The sequence below is a fragment of the Taurulus bubalis genome (assembly GCF_910589615.1).
Source record: "Taurulus bubalis genome assembly, chromosome: 2".
Taxonomy (NCBI): domain Eukaryota; kingdom Metazoa; phylum Chordata; class Actinopteri; order Perciformes; family Cottidae; genus Taurulus; species Taurulus bubalis.
In genome coordinates, this window is record NC_136590.1 from 22,640,513 (window position 1) to 22,666,752 (window position 26,240).

Below are 26,240 nucleotides of genomic sequence, written 5' to 3' on the forward strand. Positions count from 1 at the left end.
CATAATTTATCGTAGAGAAATGATTTAAAGTTTAAAACGTTGACAAAAGTCTGGAGTTTATTTGCCCAATTGGGCATGTTTTGATAGCTAGCACAGTTTTCATGTAATTATTGTTCAAGTTTAGGAAAATGTGGGAACCATTTCAGAGTTTACAATGGGTGTGTATGGGGCAGGTTAGAGGGGTGATTTCATCGCTAGAGCAGGAGGAGCTGTGTCCTAACCCCCCTTTTTGTATTTGTATTTTGCCATTCACTCGACAATATTGACTTTTCAGGCATAATTTATATATGAAAACGTTGGAAATATTGTGCTTGTGGTACACATGCGTCGTGGAATCCAACAAATTTATACTGTTTTGTCAGCAAGCCTGAAAGCAACATGAAGTCCGGCCAACTGCTCCATCAACCTCGATGTTAAATCGGATCCACACATGCGTGCACGCGCGAGCACGTGTTAATACGGTCGCGTGCACTCAGACTCTTGACTTTTGATCATATTTATGCAAAAAATAAATAATTTATATATATATTTTTTTTTTAAAGTCAAGGAGTTATTTATTCTTTAGAGATCAAGGACAATAGGGGCTGGTATTCATATCTAATCACGTGATATGTTGCAGCAAAGTGCTGTCCTATTCATATTTACACCATCAAGCCCTCATAGCTAATGTTGGCATATACACTCACCTAAAGGATTATTAGGAACACCTGTTCAATTTCTCATTAATGCAATTATCTAATCAACCAATCACACGGCAGTTGCTTCAATGCATTTAGGGGTGTGGTCCTGGTCAAGACAATCTCCTGAACTCCAAACTGAATGTCAGAATGGGAAAGAAAGGTGATTTAAGCAATTTTGAGCGTGGCATGGTCGTTGGTGCCAGACGGGCCGGTCTGAGTATTTCACAATCTGCTCAGTTACTGGCAATTTTCACGCACAGCCATTTCTAGGGTTTACAAAGACTGGTGTGAAAATGGAAAAACATCCAATATGCGGCAGTCCTGTGGGCGAAAATGCCTTGTTGACGCTAGAGGTCAGAGGAGAATGGGCCGACTGATTCAAGCTGATAGAAGAGCAACTTTGACTGAAATAACCACTCGTTACAACCGAGGTATGCAGCAAAGCATTTGTGAAGCCACAACACGCACAACCTTGAGGCGGATGGGCTACAACAGCAGAAGACCCCACCGGGTACCACTCATCTCCACTACAAATAGGAAAAAGAGGCTACAATTTGCAAGAGCTCACTAAAATTGGACAGTTGAAGACTGGAAAAATGTTTCCTGGTCTGATGAGTCTCGATTTCTGTTGAGACATTCAGATGGTAGAGTCAGAATTTGGCGTAAACAGAATGAGAACATGGATCCATCATGCCTTGTTACCGCTGTGCAGGCTGGTGGTGGTCAGTGTTCCCTTTAAGCTGCGCTTGCGTGGCCGCGCAGCCCAGTCGAAGTGGCCGCGCAATAGATTTTTCAGACCGCGCACATTTTTCAGACCGCACAAACGTTTTTTTTTCAGGGGTTAAAAATCTTTTTTGCGCCAGTGTTTCTGAGATAGGAGTGAGCCATCTTCACAATAATAACATCTTTGATGTGCCGTGTCGAGTCTTCTTGGCCAATCAGCGTCCCATTTCTCGACATGCGCTCTCTGTACCTCTGCTAGCGCTCTGCCTCCGTTAGCACCTCTCACCCCCTCTGTCCTTCTCCGGGCGCCAGGAGCGAAGCTCGCCCAGAGCGCCACCTGAGCTAGGGCCGGCGCTCTTTAGGCTCCTCTTGGCGGGCCCTGCTCCAGCAGCTATAGGCTACCATGGCGAAAAGAAAGGCAGAGCAGGTGCCCCAGAAAAAGGTCTGCCTAACGTTCAATATGAGTGGCTAGATGAAATAGTCCAAACTGACCCAGGTAGGATGAAACTTTCAGACATATTTAAATATGAAGAATATGAAGTTATTCAATTGTTTATATAGGCTACCTTTAGGAAAAATGACACCATGTCAATTTAATAGGCCTATAATTATTGTTAAGCACTGCATTAGCATTTTTCTTTCAATGAAGTTCCACTAAATGTTGTACCTGCTGAGAAATGACTAAACACCTATGATACTTTTATTTTTTTATATATATCATTATCAGTCATAACCAGTGAACCAGTCATAACCTCCCCTTATTGAAGTTCAACAAAGATCATTTAAGTTCAACTAAACTGACTGGTAAAACACCATCATTAAAATGTTACCAAAGTCCAGCCATTATAAAGGATATTGAATAAATATCAACCTTGTATACATATTGATGCATTTGCTGTCATCTCTTTGAATCCACTATGGCTAACGCAGGCTGTGGTCATTTTCGGCAGGTAGCGTGGTTGCGAATTGCTCACAGTGCTGAAATGTGCGCTCAGAAAAAAAAATGTTTGCTCAGTGCTGAAAAAAATTAGAGGGAACATTGGTGGTGGTGGTGTAATGGTGTGGGGGATGTTTTCTTGGCACACTTCAGGCCCCTTAGTGCCAATTGGGCATCGTTTAAATGCCACGGCCTACCTGAGCATTGTTTCTTACCATGTCCATCCCTTTATGGCCACCATGTACCAGGGCTCTCAAGTGTCACGCATTGAGCGTGACTGTCACGCATTTCGGTCTTAAGTCACGCCCTCCCGCCACACATTGTATTTCTCACACTGAAAAAAAACTCTAGACTATTTAATGTGCCGCAGCGCACAAACATGACCTGGTCGCGCTGCCCTCACCATGGAGGAATCAAGCGCGTCTCCCCCGAATCCCCAGCCAATCAATAAAAAGAAATGGGCGACACGAATAGCCAATCAGAAAAACGGATCTGTTGTATCCGGCCGCCGCCGCCCCATTCAATGAATGTGACAGAAATTATTCATATAATGAGTAGTATGCATGGTCTATGATCCAGATAGCCACGATCCATTAAGCAGAAGGAGGTAGAGAGGAGGGGCAGCATATCTAAGGGCTGGACCAGGGCAAACCTGAGCCAGCCCTAACTATAAGCTTGAAACAGCCCTAACTCACCTTTCACCATCTTTCCTAAATCTAACTAAGTATTTCACCATCTTTTTGTTTACTATTCTCATTTTTCTTGGTGGCTTTGTGTGATTCATTCATTGATTGAGTTCAAACTGTCCCTCATTGGAATTAAGTGATTTTGTGATATAGAAACATGAGACGTGTTTCAAATTGTCTTTCTCTTGTCCGTTTGCCACGCTCCTGCCTTCATGGCTCCGTCTTCCTCAATTTACGTCGTCTGTCAACACTAAACTCCGCCTGACGACAACTGGCTCCAGCTCCAATCTGCTTTTCTTAGCGACAGCGCTGTCAATACCTCTGATGATGATGATGGAGGGAAGAAGAGTCCCGAGGGAGAGAGCTGCAAGGACAACGAAGAGGGCCACCTGGTCTATCATGTCGGCCTCCTGATGAACGGAAGATGTACGGTCTTTGTCTTCTGTGTCTTTTTCTGTCCCTTAACTCAGAGGTTTTTAAAATATTTTGATATTTAAGAAAAAACTGATTGGTGAGATATTGTTCAATTTGTTAAAATATTCTGTTTTGTTCAGTAAAAGACAAATATTCCTCTGAGCTGTTTACATGTCTTATATACTGTATATATGTCATTTTTTGAAATAAGCATAGTAATAACAAATAGTTACTAAACTTGATCATATTTATTATAAATTACATTGTACACACTAGATCAGGGGTCTCAAACTCAATTTGGCTTGGGGCCACCGCTGGTATTGTGATCTCACCGGAGGGCCACACAGAAAGCGCTTTTTTTTTTTTACATTCATAACATATTTTTGTCATTAAAAAAAGGCAACCAGCAGTTTCTATACATTTTTATAATAGTTTTTAACAGTGCAAATATATATATATTTTTTAAATAACTTATTGAAACTGCACCGAACCAACAAATACAAAACCTGAATACATTTGTACTTTATTCTATTTCTTGCCAGACACCTGGCAGCGCTTCTGCTCACACAGCTGAGCCACATAGACACTGATCCAGGTCACATTGACCCTAAACCAGGTCACAGTATAGAAACCCTGATCCAGGTCACAGTGAAACCCTCATCCAGGTCACAGTGAAACCCTGATCCAGGTCACAGTGAAACCCTGATCTAGGTCACAGTGAAGCCCTGATCCAGGTCACAGTGAAACCCTGAGTACAGCTCCAAGATGGGCATCACTAAGCCTGGACCTGTACTTGCATTTATTAAAGTTCATAGTGGAGAAAGGTTTCTCACATGTGTGCTTCCAAAAAGGTACATGACCCGACTGATCACTTTTGTCAGCTCAGGGAAGGATGGAGGCAATTCTCTCGGAAATGGTCCATCATGTCTGGTTTTCCTTGTGCCTCTGAATTTAGCTTTTAGATCTCTGTTGCACTGCAAGTCAATAAGATCCATTTGCAACAGACTCGGGACTGAGAAATGACTTCATACTACAGATCAAGCTTCATGGGCTGTGTGCACATGAAACATTAATATTACAACAGTTTTTGTTTTCAAACAAAATATTTACTATATATTTGAGTCAAAATATGTTCTATAGAAAAACAAACTATTTACAATGTTTACACAATATGCATGTTTCAGTTTCGTTTTTTCAGTTTTCAGAACAAGAACAACATATGTAATCTGTAGGTATGTGTGTACTATGTACTCTGTATGTGTGTATGTGTGTACTCTTAACCAGCGCATGGTCGTGTGTCTAGCGTACACAAAGTAAAACTGAACAGCTGAGCGGAGCAGAGCTGCCGTCTCTCTGGACAGTGTTGATCTTTTAGTACACTGCAAGTTTTTTTTTCTCAGGTGGTAGTGTGTTGTCTGTCTGAATACAAACCAGTGTATCTTTGCAGCGTATGTGGGTGGGTAGGTCCTTAGGGATTTCCTGAGTGTTCATTGGGTAGTTTCACACAAAATGTCGACTGACACCTGAATCAACAAATCAGGTGAAAGGTGGAGCTCGACACAGACGCCTTTGGCTGTGTGCTCCTATGAGAGGCACGTATGATCACACACAGAAGTGGGGCGGAACCTCCAGACTTTGGCGCATCCAGCAGCATCTGAATCTTTTTTCTACTCCGTTTTTTCGGAGTTATTAATAGAAACGTCCAGTAAAAGTTATCTTACGGGGCAGCGCGCGCGGACCTCAGAAAAACGCGCGGGCCGCACTAACACTAAACTTTGATGTCAAGTAGGGGGCCACAAAATATCGGCTCGCGGGCCGCAATTGGCCCGCGGGCCGCAAGTTTGAGACCCCTGCACTAGATGTTGATTACATTTATTAAAAAGATCTCTGTCTTATTTTATTGTTATATTTGATATATAGTGACAAAATGTAAATATATAATTCTATTTTACCATTATATTTCATCGTGATATTTTAAGTCTCCTTTAGAACCCCAAAAGGACCCCAAAAGACCCAATATTTTTCAATTTCTGCCTGTTTTAATTTGTATTGTTCACAAATTAATATCATAATCTGTATTAGAGTATGACAGTATTTAATTAATTCAAATTAAATGTTAGAGTGGCAGATATACAGAAATATACTCGGTGGACACACCAATAAGCAATGTTTAATTGTTTAGTATTTATTCTGATATGAATGTTTTCTGGTCTAGAAACACAGATTTTCTTGCAGTTTAACATGTAGAAAACTACATGTGTACTATTGTTTGGCTCGTGACTGCTTATATTTTGTACATTTGACCAACAACCTAAATTTCCCTTCGTTCCTAGCTGCAGTCACGTCCCTCTTTGTCACCGCTCAAACCGTGTTCTTCAAGCTTTGTCTTTTTTACGTCTTTTACGCAAGAACAGAATCCGACGTCTTGAACGAGCAAGCTGCCGTGAAAAACAACAACAACAATTGAGTCTCATATTCCTAATGACGCTGCAAAGAAAAGCTCCTAAACCTGAATAATATCAACATCTCCCCCAGCAGAAAATGCTACATTCAGAATAAAGACCAGCTTTTTTCATGACCCGTATTTGGAATAACCGTGGAATAACGCATGTAAACATATAGTTTACATCTGTTATTTAGGCACTGTTGGCCTAAATAAACGTCTCTCTGTCCATTTCTAGATGAGGTGGTATTAACTTTGGGAGTAGGAGCCTTTGGAAAAGTGGTGGAGTGCATTGACAGAGACAAGTAAGCTCGTGATCAGACAAATCTGTCCAATCTTAGAACTTTTTCTGGTATCCATCCTTCATGAAAACATCATGATTTATTTTCTCTAGCAGCCAGAACCCAGAGACAGTTGAATCATTATTATTTAATGATTAAACTGAAAGGCATTCATGTGCTGTGTGTCATCATCAGAGATGAACGCGTCGCCGTGAAGATTGTGAAGAACATCGAGTGTTTCCGTGAAGTGGCGAGGTCTGAGATCGCCGTGCTGGAGGAGATCAACAAGCTGGATGACGACAACAGATTGTGAGCTGCAGACGAACCCTGAATGGAAAGCCTTCGGGGACCAAGTTTGTTGAGTTTCATGGAGATATCTATGAGTTAATGTTTTAGCCTATTCACCTTTAGTGTACAGTTTGTTCTCAGACTGATCCAGAAATCTCCACTTCAGCAGCTCTTACGCCCACCAAACTTTACTCTTTCATTCCTAAATATATTCTGAAGTTTTTTTACAGAGGGGTTTGTTCATATATCATTCATAGCCTGATTTATACAACAATGTATGACTAAATACATGGAGAAAATATATATATATTTGTGTGTCTGTTGACAGTATTTTCAGATTCATGGAGTGAAACAAATAGATATCCAAATGTTCCGCAGTAAAAATCTTGAACTCTAATATTTCAGCAAAATGAAACAATAATTTTGAACCTTAAATGTGAACCTTTAAATGTTCACATTTATGTTCTGAAAATGTTAAAATGAGCACATATTTAATAAGATAATGACTCATTTGCATATTTAAACAAAACATTTTAGAAAACTTGTAATACAAAAAATGTGAATGTGACCACGGACACCATGAATCCCTGGTGTCAACACGCCACTACCGAGCTCCAGAGGTCATACTGGGTACACACACACACACACACACACACACACACACACACACACACACACACACACACATGATGGCTAAATTGGACCATTTATGTAAAATGGTCCGTGCTTCTGGTTTTTAACTGAGTGTGTTTGTGCACAGATCTGGGCTGGAACCAGTCGTGTGATGTTTGGAGTTTGGGCTGCGTTCTCATGGAGTTTTACCTGGGACACACACTCTTCCAGGTACACACACACACACACACACACACACACATAAACAGTAGTGAGTCTTTCTATCCTGCCTGTTTCAGACCCACGACAGTAAAGAGCATCTGGCCATGATGGAGAGAATTCTGGGACCGATTCTCGTCCACCTGCTGAAACAGACCAGGTACCATCCTCTTTGGATCCCCAAGTCCTCCCAGACCAGTAAGGACCTGCGTCTTAACTAAATATTTCACCATCTATCCTGACCCATGTGTTTTGTGTGTAGAAAGCAGCATTACGTGCACAACGAGCGTCTGAATTGGGACGAGCAGAGCTCCTCTGACGACTACATCAGGAAACACTGTAAACCTCTCAAGGTACACAAACCACATCCGATCAGCTGCAGCCGTAAGGAAGCAGCGGTGGACTAAAGTAATTAACTATTGTAAACATCTGTTTTCTCTCACGGCAGCACATGCAGAGGAAGAGCGAGGAAGAGAGGCAGCTGTTCGACCTGCTCGGCTGCATGTTGGAGTACGACCTCTCCAGACGGATCACGCTGGAGGAGGCGCTGTGGCACCCGTTCTTCAGCCCACTGAGGATGAAGATTCATACCTCAAGCTGTAATTTAAAGTTACAGTGAGGAACTTTTACCTGGTTGTGAAACAGTCTCAGTTTAGTCCTTATATTATTTCTATATGACCTACAGGCAGTGGCGGGCCGTGCATTTCAGACCTCCAAATCACTGTATCAGTTGATAAACAGCTGGCGCAACATGCATTGTAAACAACAATGCGTGTTGTCCAAATAACCACCAAACAACTAGTCACATTTAGTAATAACAAAACAATCCAACAAAACAGTGCACACACAAGACATCCAGCAGCTGCTGCAACGTGGAGGGGAGACGCTGGGCTCAGCTTAATGGTCACGTTGGGCCACTGTTCAATCATATACATCCACGCCATTTTGCAGGCCCTGCACGTCAAAGAATCCGCCCAGCTTGTCAAACTAAAGATCTGATTTGTTGAAGTCCATGACAATCAACCACAACGTCCACTCTCAGTGTACTTTAATTTGCAAAGGCCTGCTTAAACTGCTTTGCTGACATAGAGACACAGGAGAGAAAAAATGTGATTGGATGAAAGCTTCTCCTTATAACAAGCTGCACTGCCTGCAGCCTAAAGACTGCAGGCAGTGCAACAGAGAAAGACAAGGAGCTGCGCAATGCGAAAATAAGCTGATAGGGAAAAATAATTATAATACATGTATTTGTGAAAAACAATTAAATTATAAAATAGCTATAACTTTGTGACTCTGTTTAGGCCAGCAGTTAAGGCTTAGCAGGCCCTTATGGCCCACCACTGCCTACATGTCATGTAGATGGTCTATAATTATCCTTAAAGCTCATCATTGGTGACACCGGGTCGGATTCTGGTGAAATCCGTTGACATCATACAGGTTTACTAGAACCTCCTTTAGCTTAGACTCCAGCGGGACCTTCAGCAGAGACTAGTCCACGTGGACAGACATAGATCCGGCTTTACATGCAGCCTTAGACCTGCAGAGGTCTAAGGCTGCAGCAGCAGCGTCTCCTCCTCCTCTTCCTCCTCCTCTTCGAGGAGCAGAGGTTCCCGGAACCAGAACCAGGACTGAAAGGGTCAGACTGTCAGACACCTAAAATGAGAGGTTTTCTAAAGGGACTCTGGTGCTCAGAAACACTACCACTTCTGTCCACAGGGACTGCCAGAATCAAAACTAAATTAAAGCTGCTAGGAGCTGTGAGCGGGTCCTCTCTCCGGCACGTCGGAGGTGTCGGCGGGTTGCCGGCTCGCCCGGCCGAGAACGTTCGCCCGCCGGTCGGACAATATTTTTCCCTTGTGGAGCTCGTGATGCGGGAAATTGCGCTGAGCAAATACTTCACCAGTTCCCGCAAACGCCGGGTGGCAGCTAGACGACACGCTCGACAACACGCATCACGTCTCTCTACGTGAAGCTTAGACCACGGTGTGTAATTGTCATGTAAATCCGATGCCGTTTGTCACCTAACGCTGAATTCCTTTCGCCAGCAGGCGGCGCTTCAACTACGAGTGAAAATAGGCTTGTCGATATCCTCAGGCCGTGACTTTTAGAAAGCATGACAAGTTTAGGGCAGATTGGAGGAAGTCCAGTGGAGTTACAAGAACTTTTTAATGAGGATGTGTAGGGAGTTGCATGAGTTTTTGAGCATCCCAAGCATAAAACATGTAATTTTATTTTGCCAGTAGGTGACGCTAAAAGCCCAAAAATCTAAAATAAAAATCTGATGGAAAAAAATAACAATACCCCAGCAATAACAATATGGTCCTCTCGGACTGACTACATCAGTCGCTCAGACCCTTATTAAAGTTCCTCGTAATATGGCGCTGCCATACACAAATGTTTTGGGTTGGAGTTTGGAGTTGATGAGCATTCCTGTCTACTTGAAGTCATTTTTTAAAACCCCATTATGATCCAGCATTTTATTGTGAAAAGGCTTCGAAGAATTGTGTTGTGTTCTTCATCATTGATTAATTATTGTCAGTAAATGTTTTGTGTTTTGATGTGTCTTTATTCTGTTTTACCACTATTTACTCTTACTTAAGTTTTTTTGTAAACATGGATGGATATATACTTTATTCATCCCCAAGGGGAAAGTTGTTGTCGAAGTAGCAGCTCACAGACACAAAATAAAAATAACAGGGATAAAAGATATATACAGCGCAGAGAGTATTAATTTAAGAAATACGATTTAAACAATAGAGAATGTATGTGTAGTGTAGTGTATATGAATATGAAGTGTTTGTCATTCTGTGTCTCTTTGTAACGTTTTGTCTATTTGACATTTTGTTTCTGAGAACACATGAGAGTGTTCATGCGTTATTCCAAGGTGATGAAGGCTCTTTGTAGGTGACTGCACAAAGACTGCATGATCCTGCTGAAGATATATATATATACACTCTACCTCCATGCAGACACTGCAGTCTGTCAGTCTAAAGTAAACATGTGTAACTGCTTTGTTGAAACAGGCTGACATTTATCAAGATTCAAGCAGCCGAGGAAGTTTCCATGAACAAATATTTATCCAGCTATGAAAAAGTCTCATCTGTTATCTCAGAACCATCAGTTTAAAGCTCCTAAATCACATGGATGTAATAAAGCAGTATAAAACAAAGCATGTCCGAGGGCTAAGGCATACAGTTTATGCATCATGTTGTGGGTTCCAGCCTCTCTCGTGACCTTTGCTGCCTCAATTTACTACACAGAGGAGATAATAAACATTCAGCGCCAAAATACAGCAATTTATAGAGCAGAAGTTTCTTTTTCTCTGGTGGTTATTGTGGACATTTTTAACTGTACTGTCAGTTTTGGTATCTTTAAGGTCAAAATGAGGCTTCATGGTGAAGCTTCTGGAGATTCTCTCATTTGGTAACTTGGTTCTTTAGCTGAGCTGTAAATATAAATATTAAAAATGAAATACATCCAATTTGTATTTAATTTTTTATATTTACATTTCACTTATAAAATGCTGAACAGTGTTGCCAGATTCAGCCGCCAAAAAGCAGTCGAATTAGAGCCTCGAATTCAACTTAAATTTCCCCTTATACTCTTAACCAAAGTAAAATACACAAATCACACCACACACCAAAGAGATACTGATTCTGAAGCAAACGTTTAATTAAGACTTTAGTTTTTCTTTTTTCATCCATAACATCACAACCCACTTTCTTATTGGGGTTTCCCTTGACTGCAGTGTTCTCTGCAAATCTCTGCGGGACAGCGAACCGATAAACTGCAGTTCTGAAAAGTGTCTTAAAGCTGCTTTATCTCTCCTGGCCACCAGGGGGCGACTCATCTGGTTGTATAGAAGTATATGCTTCATGTGTTAAAGCTGCATTCTCTCTACTGACCACTAGGGACTCCTCTGGTTGTATAGAAGTCCATATAAATGACTCTACTTCTCTCTTCATTTATTCACTCAGTAAACATTGTAAACATGAGTGCATGTCTCAATCTCTAGTTTCAAGTCTTCTTCAATGCAGCATGATGTTCATTTACTAAATTATGGCCATTTAGAGTCAGACAGACCATAAATCAGGGGATATTTTTGGGCAGTGCAAGAGGACCAGAGGAGTCAGCCCCTGATGGTCAGTAGAGAGAATGCAGGTTTAAGACTCTTCAGCATTTGCTTCATCTTCAGAACCGGAAGTATGCTGATTAGTTCTGAAGTCATGGTGATAAATGGTCCGAAAACTACAGTTGACTTTCGTAGTTGTCGGATTGGGTATAGGCCTCAAGGAATGGGTTTGAATCAGGTCAGACGATGACTTGTCTGCGTGATTCATAATGAGTGTACCATGGAAAGTACAGACCTGTATTTTAGACATCACATTGATAATAATACCATATTTTTGTTGCCACTGTTTCTCTGGTTTCATTCACAAGCTGCTAGTAGCAGATAGTGGCACAGTGTGTGCCTTGTTGTTGCCGACGGTCAGTCTCAACAACGACGGGTTGAGGGTTTCTCCACCAGAAGCGCCGGCTTGAGTCAGCACAGGTGGCTGCGGGTCAAACCTCCCTGTGACACCTGGTGGTGCAGCGGCCAGTGACCTGCCCGTAAAGCAGGAAAACATGGCCGCCAACTGCAGCCGCACCTCCTTTTGCCAGAAGGCGTACACCAGAGGGTTAATGAGGGAGTTGGACAGCCCCAACAGCCACAGATGATTCTCCAACAGGCTGGTGAGTTCGCAGCTTTCACACAGAAGGTGCACTATGCACACCACAAAGAAGGGGCACCACAGGACCAAGAAGCAGCCCACCAGCACGCCCACCGTTCTCAGGGCCTTGACATGGCTCCAGTAATGGGTCCTCAGCTGCTGGTGGGGGTGGTGGTGATGGTGGTGGTGGTGATGCTCGCAGTGTTGATGGTTAGACGTCCTGGAACCAGCTTGCCTGACTTGGCAGATCTGCTTCTGGTGGCTGCAGGCGATCTTCAGGATGTCCAGGTAGATGTAAAGGAACACGGAGAGCACGGGGAAGAAGCAGACGCTGAACAGCACGATCATGCCCACCTGGTGGATGACGGAGAAGAAGGCACAGAAGCCGGCGTATCCGTCCGCCTGCAGCTGCCGAACCATGACTAAGCAACAGAGGACATGGGTTATTTGACACATGACACTCCAGGACTCCTCAAAGCCCACTAACATGCTTATAAACCTCCAAACTCATGGATGTATTCCTCAAACTTTAGCTTTTTTCAGCAGTTGCAACACGCAGTGCTATTTTCTGTCTAATTGCCAGCTTCCTTTACCGTAACACACCATTAATTAATGAAACAGTTGTATGTTTTTCGTACACATGAATGTATGCTCATTCTACGTTTCATATGATATCTTACAAATTAAGTTGCTCCTCGTTTTTTGTATGTTTTTGTGTGAATGTCCAGCAACACATGCTATACTTCCTATACCTCCGTCTTTACAGGAAACAAGTAAAGTTTAGGTAAAGATCATATAATACATAGTTTTTTAGAAAAGATCGTGGAATACTTATTTAGGTTTAGGAAAAGATTGTGAACTACTTTGTACAGTTTAAGCAACACAAATTCTTGGTTAGGTTTTGGAAAAGATCGTAAAATACTTTTTTAGGTGTAGGAAAAGATTGTGAAATATTGCGTTAGGTTTAGGCAACAAAACTACTTAGTAATTAAAATATTAGGGTTTAACTAAGGACATGGCTTAACTGAAGTATGTAACTTACGTGACAAATACATTACGGCACAACCAGTCTCCTGGCTGAAAGACCATTTTTCCTGCCCTGTGTAGGGTTTTGTAGTCTTTAGACACATCATTTTTGTGTAGGTATAGCTATGAACACTGTATGAGCCTGATGTTTTTCAAGTCTCACCTGGCAAGAATCCCATCGTGAGGGAGCTGATCCACAGAGCCAACAGGGACCCGACCGCTGTCCCCTTCCCAGACAGCTGGGAGTACCGCAAGGGCATCTTGATGGCTGCGTAGCGGTCGAGCGAGATCAGGAACATAGACATGATGGACGCCGTGCAGGGCGACGTCACGAAGGCCATCCGCATCAAACACCGGGTCTTGCCCTGAGCGGGCGGCGTGGCGTTGGTGGGCGGATCAGCGACGGCGAGGCTCCGCTGGTTCTGAGCGATATTGTTGTTATTGAAGTTCTCCGTGGCCAGGCCTGTGATGGCCACGCCCACCAGGGCGTCGGCCAGCGCCAAGTTGAGGACGAAGCACCAGCTCTGGCTTCTCTTTTTTAGGAGCAGCTTAAGCAGAGCGGCCGCCACCAGCAGGTTGGTGGAGATGATGAAGCAGGAGGCGATGCTCAGGATGGCGCCCATCACCCGAGGCCTCACGTAGCTCGGCCCCGCCGGCTCGTCGGGAGTCATGCTTACAGCAAGCTCCGTGCTCGCTTGTCCACTCAAATATGACATGTTGGTGACAAACAATGAAAGGATTTATGGGTAAATCCACAAAGCTGGCATTGCCTTTACGGCCGTTGTTGACTCAAAAACTAAAATATCAGAGAACTCCAAGAGCTCCGACACGTGACAGCACTTCATTGGCTGAGGAGCGCCATGCTGGTGTGATCACCGCGACGCAAAGAGTACTGTTTGGTTGATCCGGTGTCGTGTAACGTTTCCACGGTGACTCATATCAAAGTTTCAAGGACGATAATCTCTTGCTCAAACAACCATTCGATCTAATCGGTCTCACCTGTGTCAGTAGAACCCCGTCAACAAATGCAGAAAGACAGAAACAACACAACAGCACACACGCACATGCAAGCCCTTCCGCTGCTCATCAGTTGCTGCTGGATTGACCCTTGTTCCAGCTCCCAGCAGAAAAATCTCTATTTTTAAACATCTACTTATAGTTTTTTAATCAAGAATATATTTTTTTAACTAAAGCTTGGTTGGTGTGAATGCGCCATGAAGTACTTAACCCTACATAACTGAATATATATTTATTTTTACATGTTTCCATTAACACAAATGAATAAAAGAAGATAAACAGTATAATAATTATTCAAGCACGATGATTTATAATGGAATTTGCTGCCGCCTTACTAATAGATATAACCATGAACTATTCCCAATTGATTACTTTAATTAAGGCAATATTTTTTTATTTTATTTTATTTATGTCACGTATACATTTGAAAATTAGCCATTACTGTATTAAGAATTTGTTAATTTGCATAAATCTGCAGAACAGAAATTTGAACATTGAATAAAACAATGTTCAAAATTCTTGTTTGATTTTTATTTCTTTTTACATATTAGAGTCAAATGTTTTTTACAGATACAATGGTAGATATCTCTTTGTATCACTTTAGAAATCAGAAAATACTGTCAACAGATATTTAAAAATATATATATATTCTCCATGTTTTTAATAATAACATGTTGTATAAATGAGGCATGCAAACCCATCTGTGAAAACCTTCCGGATATAGAGAGTAATGAAACTGAAATGTTTGGTGGATGTAAAAGTGGAGATTTCTGAGAATAACAAGTTATCTGAAGTAATATGTTTAAATATGCAAATGAGTCATTATGTAATATTAATTTTTGGTGAATTTAGGAAAAATCCACAGACACATATAGACAAAATAGTTAAATAAATCTTGCCCAGTCTGAAAGTAGACATGTGATGAAAGCAACATTTTATGTGAACGTTGTGAATAAAGTGGACATTTTGTTTTCTGCAACATTAACATTCAGGTTTTGTTTCATCCATGTGGATGGATACCTGGAGGGCTCCTGGTGGCACTCCTGTGTGTGCTGTATTGATGAGAGATAGTGTTAATAAAACAGCAGAAAAACACAAACAGTGTGTGTGTGCTGTGCAGAGCTGAATAGGTTTAGTTAAACTCTAACCCGGCTGGCTGGCGTTCTGCTCCGGCCCTCGAGCCCTCAGGAGAGACATCTGGCCTGATGGGACCATTTTCCACTAAGATTCACACACAAATAGATATGGTTAATGATGCTTTATCATTAGCTGCAAACACTCAGAGCATCACCTGGCAGTGAATAGCAGCTACAGTCTGGAAGAAAAATAAAAGCGACTGGAGATATTTCATCTATAATTAGCCTTGATGGAGTGCATGTCCAATGACCTTTTTGCTTTTTTTTATCAAAGTTACAGTGAGGAACCTTTAACTGGTAATGAAACAGTCTCAGTTTAGTCCTGATCCTCTATGACCTCCATCAGTAAACAGACCCTCAGAGAGAAGATGAGTTATTCTTAAAGCTCGGGTTGGATTCCGTTGAAATCAGATGACATCATGCATGTTCACCAGGAACTCCTTTAGCTCAGACTCCAGCAGAGACCAGTCCCAGCTTCACCTGCAGCCTTGGACCCTCAGTTGGAGCTCCGAAGGAAGGAGAGCTCAGCTCCCATTAGCAGCAGCGTGTCCTCCTCCTCCTCCTCCTCCTCCTCCTCCTACTTCTCCTCCTCAAGGAGCAGAGCTTCTCCTCTCTGGGAGCCGACACCACGCTGCTGGAGACCCAGGACATATTGCTGGTTCCGCTGAAAGAGAGGCAACAGGAGAACCAGAACCAGCACTGAGAGGATCAGACTGTCAGACCCTGCTGCAGTAAAATGAGAGGTTTTCTAAAGGGACTCTGGTGCTCAGAGACACTACCACTTTAGTCTACAGGGACCGCCAGAATCAGCACAAAATGAAAGTTCCTTGTCGTAACTTTAATAATTGCAAATACTTTACTTAATTTTGTCCAATACTTTGGTTTGTGATCAAACACCTGCATGACGAATGATGTCATCAGCCTCAACTGCACCTTTTGTTTAGTGCCAACTAGCATGTAAACACACAAAATAGCATCATTGTAACCGCGTTTTCACAATCTCCAGGTCAGACTTCCTACTTGATTTATCACCTCAGTAAACATTGTAAACATGAGTTTCTTGACTTATTGTTTCACATGGGAAACGAACAGCGGTCTCCTGGATGAAAGATATATTCTCTCAACTTCCTGGTTCATGGCTACGTGGAGTACAAACAAATGGATTTCTTGGGATGTCTACTAATTACAGTGCAATACTTTCTTGTTTAGATCGCCGTACTTCGCTCAAACTGCAATGATAGTTGTGTCGTGAAATATAAATGAATAAAGCTCCCTGATGTGTTCATTTTGAAAGTACATGAGAGAAAAACAAGGGAAAAATCAGAAAAACACGGTTATTATATAAACAAAATGTAATAAAAGGGAATCGCATTGAGCTGCAAAACCTCAAGTGTTGTCAAATCTTCTGTGAATTCACCACAAATCAGCAATCCATTCTTTGTGAGTCTTTGTTAGATTTTGAAAAGGTGCATTTGTCATTAATCAGACGCAGATTTCATGACCCGCTGTGTAAAAGAACCTCAAACCTCCACACAACAATCCCAGGAATGTTATTCAACCCTGCTAGACCTTTCAGGACCTTTCAAAACAAAGCATGGGGTCAGCAGTAATTGTGCCCGGTGCCCAGCAGCACCCAGGGGTCCCTGTTTATACCTCTGCCAACGCCACCCTCCAAACTGCTCCCACAAAGTCTTGTAACTCCACCTGTGATCTGTTTCCAAGAAGCCGGGGCCTGTGTTTGATTTCATCCAAAGTGAGGATTATTTTTTTTCCGTTTTGGAAGATCAATCTATCCAGAAATAATTCTTCTCCACCGGATTGTTAAGGTGATGATGATGTTATTTGAGTGATGTTTTCAGGCTGATTTGTGGCCTTCGCCATGAGCTGGGGGTTTTAGCTGCTGCGTCCCATTATGATTCAGCAGTGTTTTGAGTCCCTGTCTACACCAGCGGTCCCCAACCTTTTTTTATGCCAAGGACAGGTTTTGTGTCGGACAATATTTTCACGGACCGTCCTTCACGGTGTGGGCGAAAAATATGACGTAAATGATACGACCGGCATAAAGACAATTATAAAGTGCATAAAGATACAACTCACCATTACGCCGAATTAGTGGGAGCCCTAAGCTTATTTCTCTGCTACGAGCCGTTCCCATCTCGGGGTGACGGGAGAAAAAGACCGACCCCCGTGTGTTTATGTCCAGTCTACTGACTCTACTCCGTAACTTAAACCTTTATGTGCACTCTGTAACTTCATTAAAACCTGCTTCACAAAGACAGGATGTTGAAATGGAGGCAGGGTTTCAGAGCTTTTTTGGCGATCTCAGAATACTCTGCCTTGATTTTAATCCAGAACACCGAGTTGAAACAGACTTTTAAGTTTCATTTTTGGGGTAACGTATCACGGAACCTCTTGACATGTGTCAAGAGGTTCCGTTTGAGGCTACGCACAGACGGATGTATCCAGTCAATTTTCAAAATAGAACATTTTTCCGGCTTTTTTTTTTTCATGAATTCTTTCTCTTCAGCCCGGTACTAGGGAACCCACGGACCGGTACCGGGCCGTGGCCCGGGGGTTGGGGACCGCTGGTCTACACCACAGACTGTATATAAGAAGTGGACGCAGTCATCACAGCGTCACCCATTGGTTTGTGGACTGATGTTTTAAGATTGAGACATAAACTCATGTTTACAACGTTTACTTGAGGGAATAAATCAAGAGTCCTTTTCTCATAGACTTCTATACAACCAGAGGAGTCGCCCCCTGGTGGACATGAGAGAATATGGAGGTTTTAAGAACATGATGCATTGGCTTCACTTGGCAAAACCGGAGGTTGCACATGTCATATTCATGCCATGTTCATATTCCGTGCAAACAATGTGAGAGTGGTTGCATTTGTGTTTCTATCAGACTGAAGATGTCCTTAAAGCGACGGCTGCTGTCCATGTTGTTGTGCTGTGTTTACTGCGTGGCCTCGCTCTTCTGCCTCCATCCGAACCGCAACAATTGCTTCTCCAATGGAGCTCGGTGAGTCTGTGTGTTAAACATTCACAAACATTTATTTTTTTGCTTATTTATGTAGATGTTAATATATTTTAAAAACACACTGTTGCATGCATGTTGTGTCCTCTTCATACTCTATTAAAGGTTTAACTAAAGTGAACGTTCTACCTAAGACCCATCGTAAAGGGTTATACCTAGAACCATCTGTGAAAAGTTCCACCCAGAATGGTTTACTGGTTATATGCAGAACCTTTACACTTTAGGGTCCTAACAAAAATCCAGCCATTTGTATTTTTTAAAGGGTTTTCTCTAGAAATCACCCAGGGGGTTCTACCGAGAACTCTTTTGTATTTCAAGGGTTTTCTCTTTAAGTTACCCAGGGGGTTCTACCCAGGACCCTTTTATATTCCACAGGTTTCTTCTTGAGGGTTTCCTCTAGTTTCTTCAAGTGTTTCCTCTAGAATATACCCAGGGGCAGTGGCGGCTGGTGGCAATTTCTTTTGGTAGGGCCATCTAATCAATTTCAGCAAACATCCCTGTATGATTCAATGCAAAAAAAGGTATCACACATTACTACTTTGCAGATAAATATTTAACATTCATTCCAACACTCCGAAAGATAGTCCTGCACTTGGCTGATGATTTCAAATGTATTGATAAATTCCCAAAACTAACGTAAGGGCTGTGTACAAAGGCACAAAAACGATAATTATATTTGCTTACTCCTCGTTTGCATTAATATCATCACACACACAGAGCCAACACTCATGTCAATTTCCTTAAAACATACAGTTATTACATTTATTACAACTTGAACAAACCTTGTGCATCTTCCGCAGAGTGCTATTACTGTTGCTGTTTCTAATTTGTATCCAAAATTGACCATATTTTCAGTAGCTTTTAACATTCAATCCGCGCACATTGCAACTTCCTTTTTAACCTTGCGAGCCGCCTTCAAAATAAAAGCATCTCATCTAACAGGAAACAAGATAAATTTAGCTTAACGCAGGCAAAACACATGCAACAAAAACAACAACATTGATTGACAAACAGTTTCTAAAGCCAGAACATACATTGGGTTACTTACATATTATATAATAACTGACAGCATGCTGTCAAACAGCTTGTTTTGTGCCGTCTTTGACGTGCCTTTAAAAATGCTGGCTGTCTTACGGTGCTCCACCAGCACTCCGAGGAGTCAGTCTCGTCATGAGAGGCCAACTAAAAAGCCCCACAAAACTTCACACGATCAATTATTTTGGATTAAATGTGCCCGTTTTTATCCACCTCATTGTGTTTCTTCACCGCAGTCCTGTGTGTCCGTGGGTAGCGATGTTTACTTAGCTTGATATGCTAGCTTAGTAGCTTGACGGAGTTATCCATGTGTGTCCTCCTGGTGTTCTCATGTTTTCCTAGTTTTCCCGACAAGTGCTTCATGTCCCTTACTCCCGTATCTATCCATGCTGGACCAGTCCCCATTGATTTAAAAAGCACGCATGGAAAGTAAAATACGACATTAGCACGACTACATCCAGCAGCTAGCTTAGCCAAACTGTGCAGCTTAGCCGTCTCCAAAGAAGCTGCTTTCCTTTTACGCCAGTCTGCTGTCTTATGATGAGGTCCGGTTGATCTGGGACCAATGTTCCCTCTAATTTTGTTCAGCACTGAGCAACATTCTTTTTTTCTGAGCGCACATTTCAGCACTGTGAGCAATTCGCAACCACGCTACCTGCCGAAAATGACCACAAGCCTGCATTAGCCATAGGGGATTCAAAGAGATGACAACAAATGCATCAATATGTATACAAGATTGATATTTATTCAATATCCTTTATAATGGCTGGACTTTTGGAACATTTTAATGATGGTGTTTTACCAGTCAGTTTAGTTGAATTTAAAGGATATTTGTTGAACTTCAGTAAGGGGAGGTTATGACTGGTTCACTGGTTATGACTGATCATGATATATATAAAAAATAAAAGTATCAAAGGTGTTTAGTCATTTCTCAGCAGGTACAACATTTAAGTGGAACTTCATTGAAAGAAAAATGCTAATGCAGTGTTTAACAATAATTATAGGCTTATTAAATTGACATAGTGTCATTTTTCCTATAGGTAGCCTATATAAACAATTTAATAACTTCACATTCTTCATATTTAAATATGTCTGAAAGTTTCATCCTACCTGTGTCATTTTGGACTATTTCATGTTTGCATGTTAGGCAGACCTTTTTCTGGGGCGCCTGCTCTGCCTTTCGTTTCGCCATGGTAGCCTATAGCTGCTGGAGCAGGGCCCGCCAAGAGGAGCCTAAACAGCGCCGGCCCTAGCTCATGTGGCGGTCTGAGCGAGCTTCACTCCTGGCGCCGGGAGGAGGACAGCGGGGGTGGGGGGTGCTAACGGAGGCAGAGCGCTAGCAGAGGTAGAGAGAGCGCATGACGAGAAACGGGACGCTGATTGGCCAAGAAGACTCGACACGTCACATCAAATATCTTGTTATTGTGAGGATGGCTCACTCCTATCTCAGAAACACTGGCGCAAAAAAGATTTTTAACCCCTGAAAAAAAATCGTTTGTGCGGTCACAAAAATGTGCGCAGTCTGAAAAATCTATTGCGCGGCCACTTCGACTGGCCTGCGCGGCCGCGCACGCGCACGGCTTAAAGGGAACACTGTCTGGGACCAGGTGTTTTACCTGTAGTTTCTCCGCCAAAGTTCTTCTCTCAAACGTGTGTTGGAGGAGAGATTATACCGAGTTAGCGTTTGGTCTCCTTTGAAGAGCAGTGCTTGCACTCGCCACTGTCATGTTGTTAAAATGGCGCCTCAAGAGACTAGCCCTGACGAGCAGAGAGACGGGAACGCGCACCCTGGGGCCAAATGAGAATGGCCCTCCGTGGATCTTTTTTTGGGCGCTGATTGGATAAATTGTATGTCACTCATTTATGTCTTTGGTCAGTGCTAAACTGCTTATTAGACCCGTCTTTCTTGGGCAAAGTGGACCTGGCCCCAGCACCTGCACGGCGCAGCAGAGACGTGCACGGGCGGAGAGGACAAGCAGGAAAAGCATATATTTTACGCACATATCCTAATTTACAAATAATACTGGGTATATTCCATAGCTCACAAACATAAATAATGACAATTTGTATAATTTATTAATAGCATTATAATTTTTAATTAATAATATTATTTAAAAAAAGAATTGGGTGGCTCAATGTGGGCCCCATGGCCCTCTATTGGCCGGCCGCCTCTGCCCCGTTTTTTTTTTATACTAAGAACCCATTTATACTTCAAGGGTTTTCTCTAGAAGTCACCCAGAGGGTTCTACCAAGAATCCTTTTATGTTTCAAGGGTTTTCTCTAGAAGTTGCACACCCCATTTCAAGGTATTCCTCTAGAACCACATGTTGTAGGTGTTCCCTTCTAACACCCATGCTTTCAACAATCCTTGAAGAACTCTTTCTTGTGTGCGAAAATCCCCCTGCGCTTATTATCAGACAAAAAACAACAACATATTTTTGTAACGTTTCCTTACTTATCTCCGGAACCACATCGTTGTTTAACTTCATTTAAAGTGCTGCAATACCGCAACCCTTGTGAGAAGATACATATGGTGTAAACATAATTAAAGTAACCGTTAAGTTTAAGTACTTACGTAAACTCCGTCAGCTCCGTCAACTTCTACGGCGGACCGTAAGGTTTTACTAAATCCTTAATAAGTAGCCCTTAAAAAGTTGGATTTCACTAACAAACGCTATGTAACCCTACGGGCTTGTGTTTGTCTAAATATAAAATATAAGCTTTCCAGACCCCCTAAAAATCACAAAACGGGCGGAGTATTTTTTTTTTCTTCCTCTGTCTCACGTTTTCTCGTCCTGAAGGCTTCATGCTCTGCTCACGTTTCTAGAACTACGTCATACAGCAAGTGTGAAACGAGACGGCCATTTTACATCCCAGCATGCCCCATTCAGACAATCCTTTAACATAAAATAAGTACTTTTTCCATTTTTTAACAGTTGTTTTTTTTAACAGTTTTTTGACTGAAACTCCTTTGAACACCCAAATGCTGTGTTTTATTGTGATATTGTGATTCAGATTCTTTAGGTCCTAATCTTTACAAAAAGGTGTCTTATTAGTAGGGATGGGTATCATTTGGGTTTTTTCTGATACCGGTGCTAAACCGATACTTTTTAAAACGATACCAGTGCCTAAACGGTGCCTGAACCGATACTTTTTTATTGCCAAGGCAATTTTTTTTTCTTCAAATTGAACAATATTATTAACTGTTTAAAGTATACTATAGATATAAATAAATAAGTACATACAAAACACTTGTCTTCAAACTACAGCTTCAAACCTTTTAACTTCAAACTATAAAAATATATATTTAAAAAAAGAACAGACACAAGCATCATGGCCTGATGGGACCGTGTGCAACAGAACTCAGACACTGTTGGATCCTAAAACTGCTGCTTTACTGGACTACACGTCATCATTAATATCAACTGGAGAGATTTGTTCCATCAAGCCGAGGACGGACGTTCAAAAGCTCGTGCTCGTGTCTCCAGCGATCTCTATGTGCGCGCGCTGCGTGTGGGTGTGTGTGTGTGTGTGTGTGTGTGTGTGTGTGTGTGTGTGTGTGTGTGTGTGTGTGTGTGTGTGTGTGTGTGTGTGTGTGTGTGTGTGAGCGCTGGAAGCCCCGCCCCCTCGAGCCCCGCTCTGCATGCAGGCAGACAGAGAGCAGAGCAGCGAGTGCGCTCTGATCCGCGCTATTTTAATAATCGTTTTTAACGTACGGGCACCGCGCTACCTTTTTAGTATCTATATACCGTGCAACTTTACAGAGTAGTGTAAAAAAAAAAAGTATTTAAATCGGCTCAGGCACCGGAAGGAAGCACCGAAATCTGCGTTGCTTTTCGGTCCGGTAGGTACCGGACGTGTTGGAACCGGTGCCAAACTCTCTCTCTACATGTCCACTCCTCTGTTCATTTCTCACTCTTCTTCTTAATTTGCCTCAGGAATCTGGTGTCAGTCGTCCAGCAGCTTTACCAACGCGTCATCCGACTGATGCGCACCACTCTCTGATCCACAGTGCTGGTTGTGTTCACACCAAAAACCTGGGACCTATCCTGCCCCAGTGGCTGTTGACAGGTATGCCTTCCAGCGGTGCATCGACGGTTAGAAGAGAAGAAGAAGAAGAAACAGAGGAAGAGGAGTGGTCCCACTCCACTCTTGGACTTTGAAGTTTCCACCAACTACTCTGCATTGGACTTCAGCTACTGACTATATTTCAGATTAGGAAACAAATAGTGTCTGCACAATTTTTACTGACGTAGATTAACAATATGGATATCTGCTGTATGAGATGCGGGTTAAAATGCTTTTTAAGGGGTTAACTGCAAGCTTTGCTGCTCTGCTGCTCTACTGAATGAAGGTTCGAGAAACAGGCTTGTAGCTTCTAGAGGTCTTCACAGGTCCATCTATATCTTATATAGTCCAAAAGGCATACGTAAGTGTCAATCAAAAATGCAGTCGAACCTATGCTGCTACTCCGTCAAGAGTAACCATGGAGCCCACACTGCCACTAACTGCACTCCCTGAAGAAATATTATCTAACTTTTGGAAACAATGAATATCGAAATTCAGATGGAAGCAGGCAGAAGGGTCTGCAATGTGTTTGAAGGATATGTCCACGATGTCAAACTGATTCAGAAATGAAAACAGGTTAAAAAGATAAAGATAGAAACTAAAGTGTAAAAGTGAACCACCACATCACCTGGTGATCCGGACGAAAAAAATAAATAAACAAGGAACACTGTTTCTCTTTATTCACTGTTATAATCATTAAAATGTGTTCAATAGACCTTCAGTAGCTAGTGTAGCATAAACGTGCTAACGTTAATAATCTGCTATCTTACTCTGAAACGTGTTTTAGATGTTTTAGAAAAGTACATCTCTTCGGTATGCGAGTATATTAGACAACTTTTAACCATGATGAGCTCCAAATCAACTAAACCAGCCTTAACCTAAGGAACATCTGGAATCATTGATGAGAATTTACAGAGCAGAGACGAATAGTTGTTGGAACCTGTTCAGAGCTAGACGAAGCTACGCTACGATTAGCCAGTCTTCGTTCGAGGGGCGGTACAAAGAGGGCCAGTGAAGACCTCCAAATCTGAAATCCACATTTGTCCTCTTACCTATATTCATCCTCTTATAGTGCTAGGGCTCTCAAGTTTTTAAGACAGGTAAGAGTGACATGTCCCCCTCTCCCCCTTCATTTTCATTGGTTGCTGGTTGCTGGATTACATTTCACCCAGATACAACAGATCCGTTTTTCTGATTGGCTATTCGTGTAGCCCATTTCTTTTTTTTGATTGGCTGATGAGTCCAGGGGATTCGGGGGAGACGTGCTTGATTCCTCCATGGTGAGGGCAGCGCGACCAGGTCATGTTTGCGCGCTGCGGCACATTAAATAGCCTAGAGGTTTTTTTCAGCGTGAGAAATACGATGTGTGGCGGGAGGGCGGGACTTAAGACCGAAATGCGTGACAGTCACGCTCAATGCGGGACACTTGAGAGCCCTGTAGTGCTATTTATCAATCTAGAATATGTTGGTGTGAGTTGAGAGTGTTGGAGATATTGGCCCGAGAGATGGACAAGAGGCTCCCCTTAGCTCACCTGAGCTATTTATTCTGTTTATTTAGTGGTGTCAGAAAAGATGGGTGTTTTGGTCGTAACAGGTTAGAGGTCAACTGAAGGTTAAGGAAGCTGCTGGTCTGAATTAGAATTAAATTAGATCTATAGAAGAAGAAGAAGAAGAAGAAGAAGAAGAAGAAGAAGAAGAAGAAGAAGAAGAAGAAGAAGAAGAAGAAGAAGAAGAAGAAGCGAGGTGAACGAATAAAACCGGATTGGGAGACAACTATAAACTGAAATATGAAAAGAAACACATTTGTGTACATATTTGTGAATTGACAACTTTTCTTTTTCACACTTTTGTATGAACTGAGTGAATGTGTAACACTCCATCACTAACCACTCCACTCCACAGGAGGTTTTGGTAAAACAACAACAACAAGGTGTTCTCAGTCAGAGAGATAAATTACCTCTGGGCTATATGACAGTTTTATACATTTTTAAATAATATAGACAGATCCAATACGAAATTCACATAAATAAAACAAAAATACATTTCTTAAAAAAGCCTTTGTGTCATCTTTACACTATCTCTCTATACATGTATCATTTAACATGATTACCACTAATGCATGAATAGATAATAAATACATATTTTAGGACAAACACAACTAATTTACTGAATGTTGTGCACCTATCTCTCCATACATATAAATGGGTTGGACAAAATATTAAAAACATGTGAATGTATGATACAATACTGATGTTAATGTTATTATTCAGTGTATTTAATTTTCCATCTCATGTTATGAATTATATTTAACCTTATTTTTATATTACATATTTTTCCATATTATTTTCCATTAATTATGTCATTCTGGCTCGGATTTCCATCCATCCATCCATTATCAGCCGCTTATCCGGGGTCGGGTCGCGGTGGCAGCAGGTTCAGCAGGCCGACCCAGGCTTCCCTCTCACCCGCAACACTTTCCAGCTCATTCTGGGGGATCCCGAGGCGTTCCAAGGCCAGCCGGGAGATATAATCCCTCCAGCGTGTCCTCGGTCTTCCCCGGGGTCTCCTACCAGTTGGACATTTTATATTTATTCTAGGTCAATTTGTTTATTTATTGTAAAGCACTTTGTGCTGTATTTCTTGTATTAAAGCTGCTGTACAATTAAAGTTTAATATTATTAATATCACTATTATTACTATATAATTCAACAAAGTCCCAAACTAAAGAGTTTAAATGACGTGATAGGAGAAAGGAAAATAACTGATCAATGCGAGTTAACTAGCTCCAGAAGATGGCGGTAACGAGTGTGTCTGCTGCCGTTAAACCTCAAAGAAGAAGAAGAAGAACAGCGGAGGAGGAGGAGAAGAAGAAGAAGCTCATTTCTGGTTTATTTGACATTAGCTGAAATGATAAGCTGAGA

General features: G+C 42.0%; 2 protein-coding genes across 2 annotated transcripts; one reads left to right on the forward strand and one right to left on the reverse strand.

Annotated features, from left to right (window-relative positions):
- Positions 1–164: 164 nt before the first annotated feature.
- LOC306753879 (dual specificity protein kinase CLK4-like) lies at positions 165–7,902 on the forward strand (the record flags this gene model as incomplete). Its single annotated transcript, XM_079237794.1, has 9 exons — positions 165–173; positions 3,308–3,452; positions 6,122–6,188; positions 6,360–6,473; positions 7,015–7,082; positions 7,213–7,295; positions 7,364–7,443; positions 7,546–7,636; positions 7,732–7,902. The coding sequence occupies 9 exons, from the start codon at positions 165–167 to the stop codon at positions 7,900–7,902; spliced, it is 828 nt and encodes a 275-aa protein (XP_079093920.1).
- Positions 7,903–8,830: 928 nt separating this feature from the next.
- gpr119 (G protein-coupled receptor 119) lies at positions 8,831–13,743 on the reverse strand (the record flags this gene model as incomplete). Its single annotated transcript, XM_079237795.1, has 3 exons — positions 13,185–13,743; positions 11,756–12,417; positions 8,831–8,911 (listed from the first exon to the last, which is right to left on the reverse strand). The coding sequence occupies exons 1-3, from the start codon at positions 13,735–13,737 to the stop codon at positions 8,831–8,833; spliced, it is 1,296 nt and encodes a 431-aa protein (XP_079093921.1). The 5' UTR covers positions 13,738–13,743.
- Between the last annotated feature and the right edge of the window lie 12,497 nt (positions 13,744–26,240).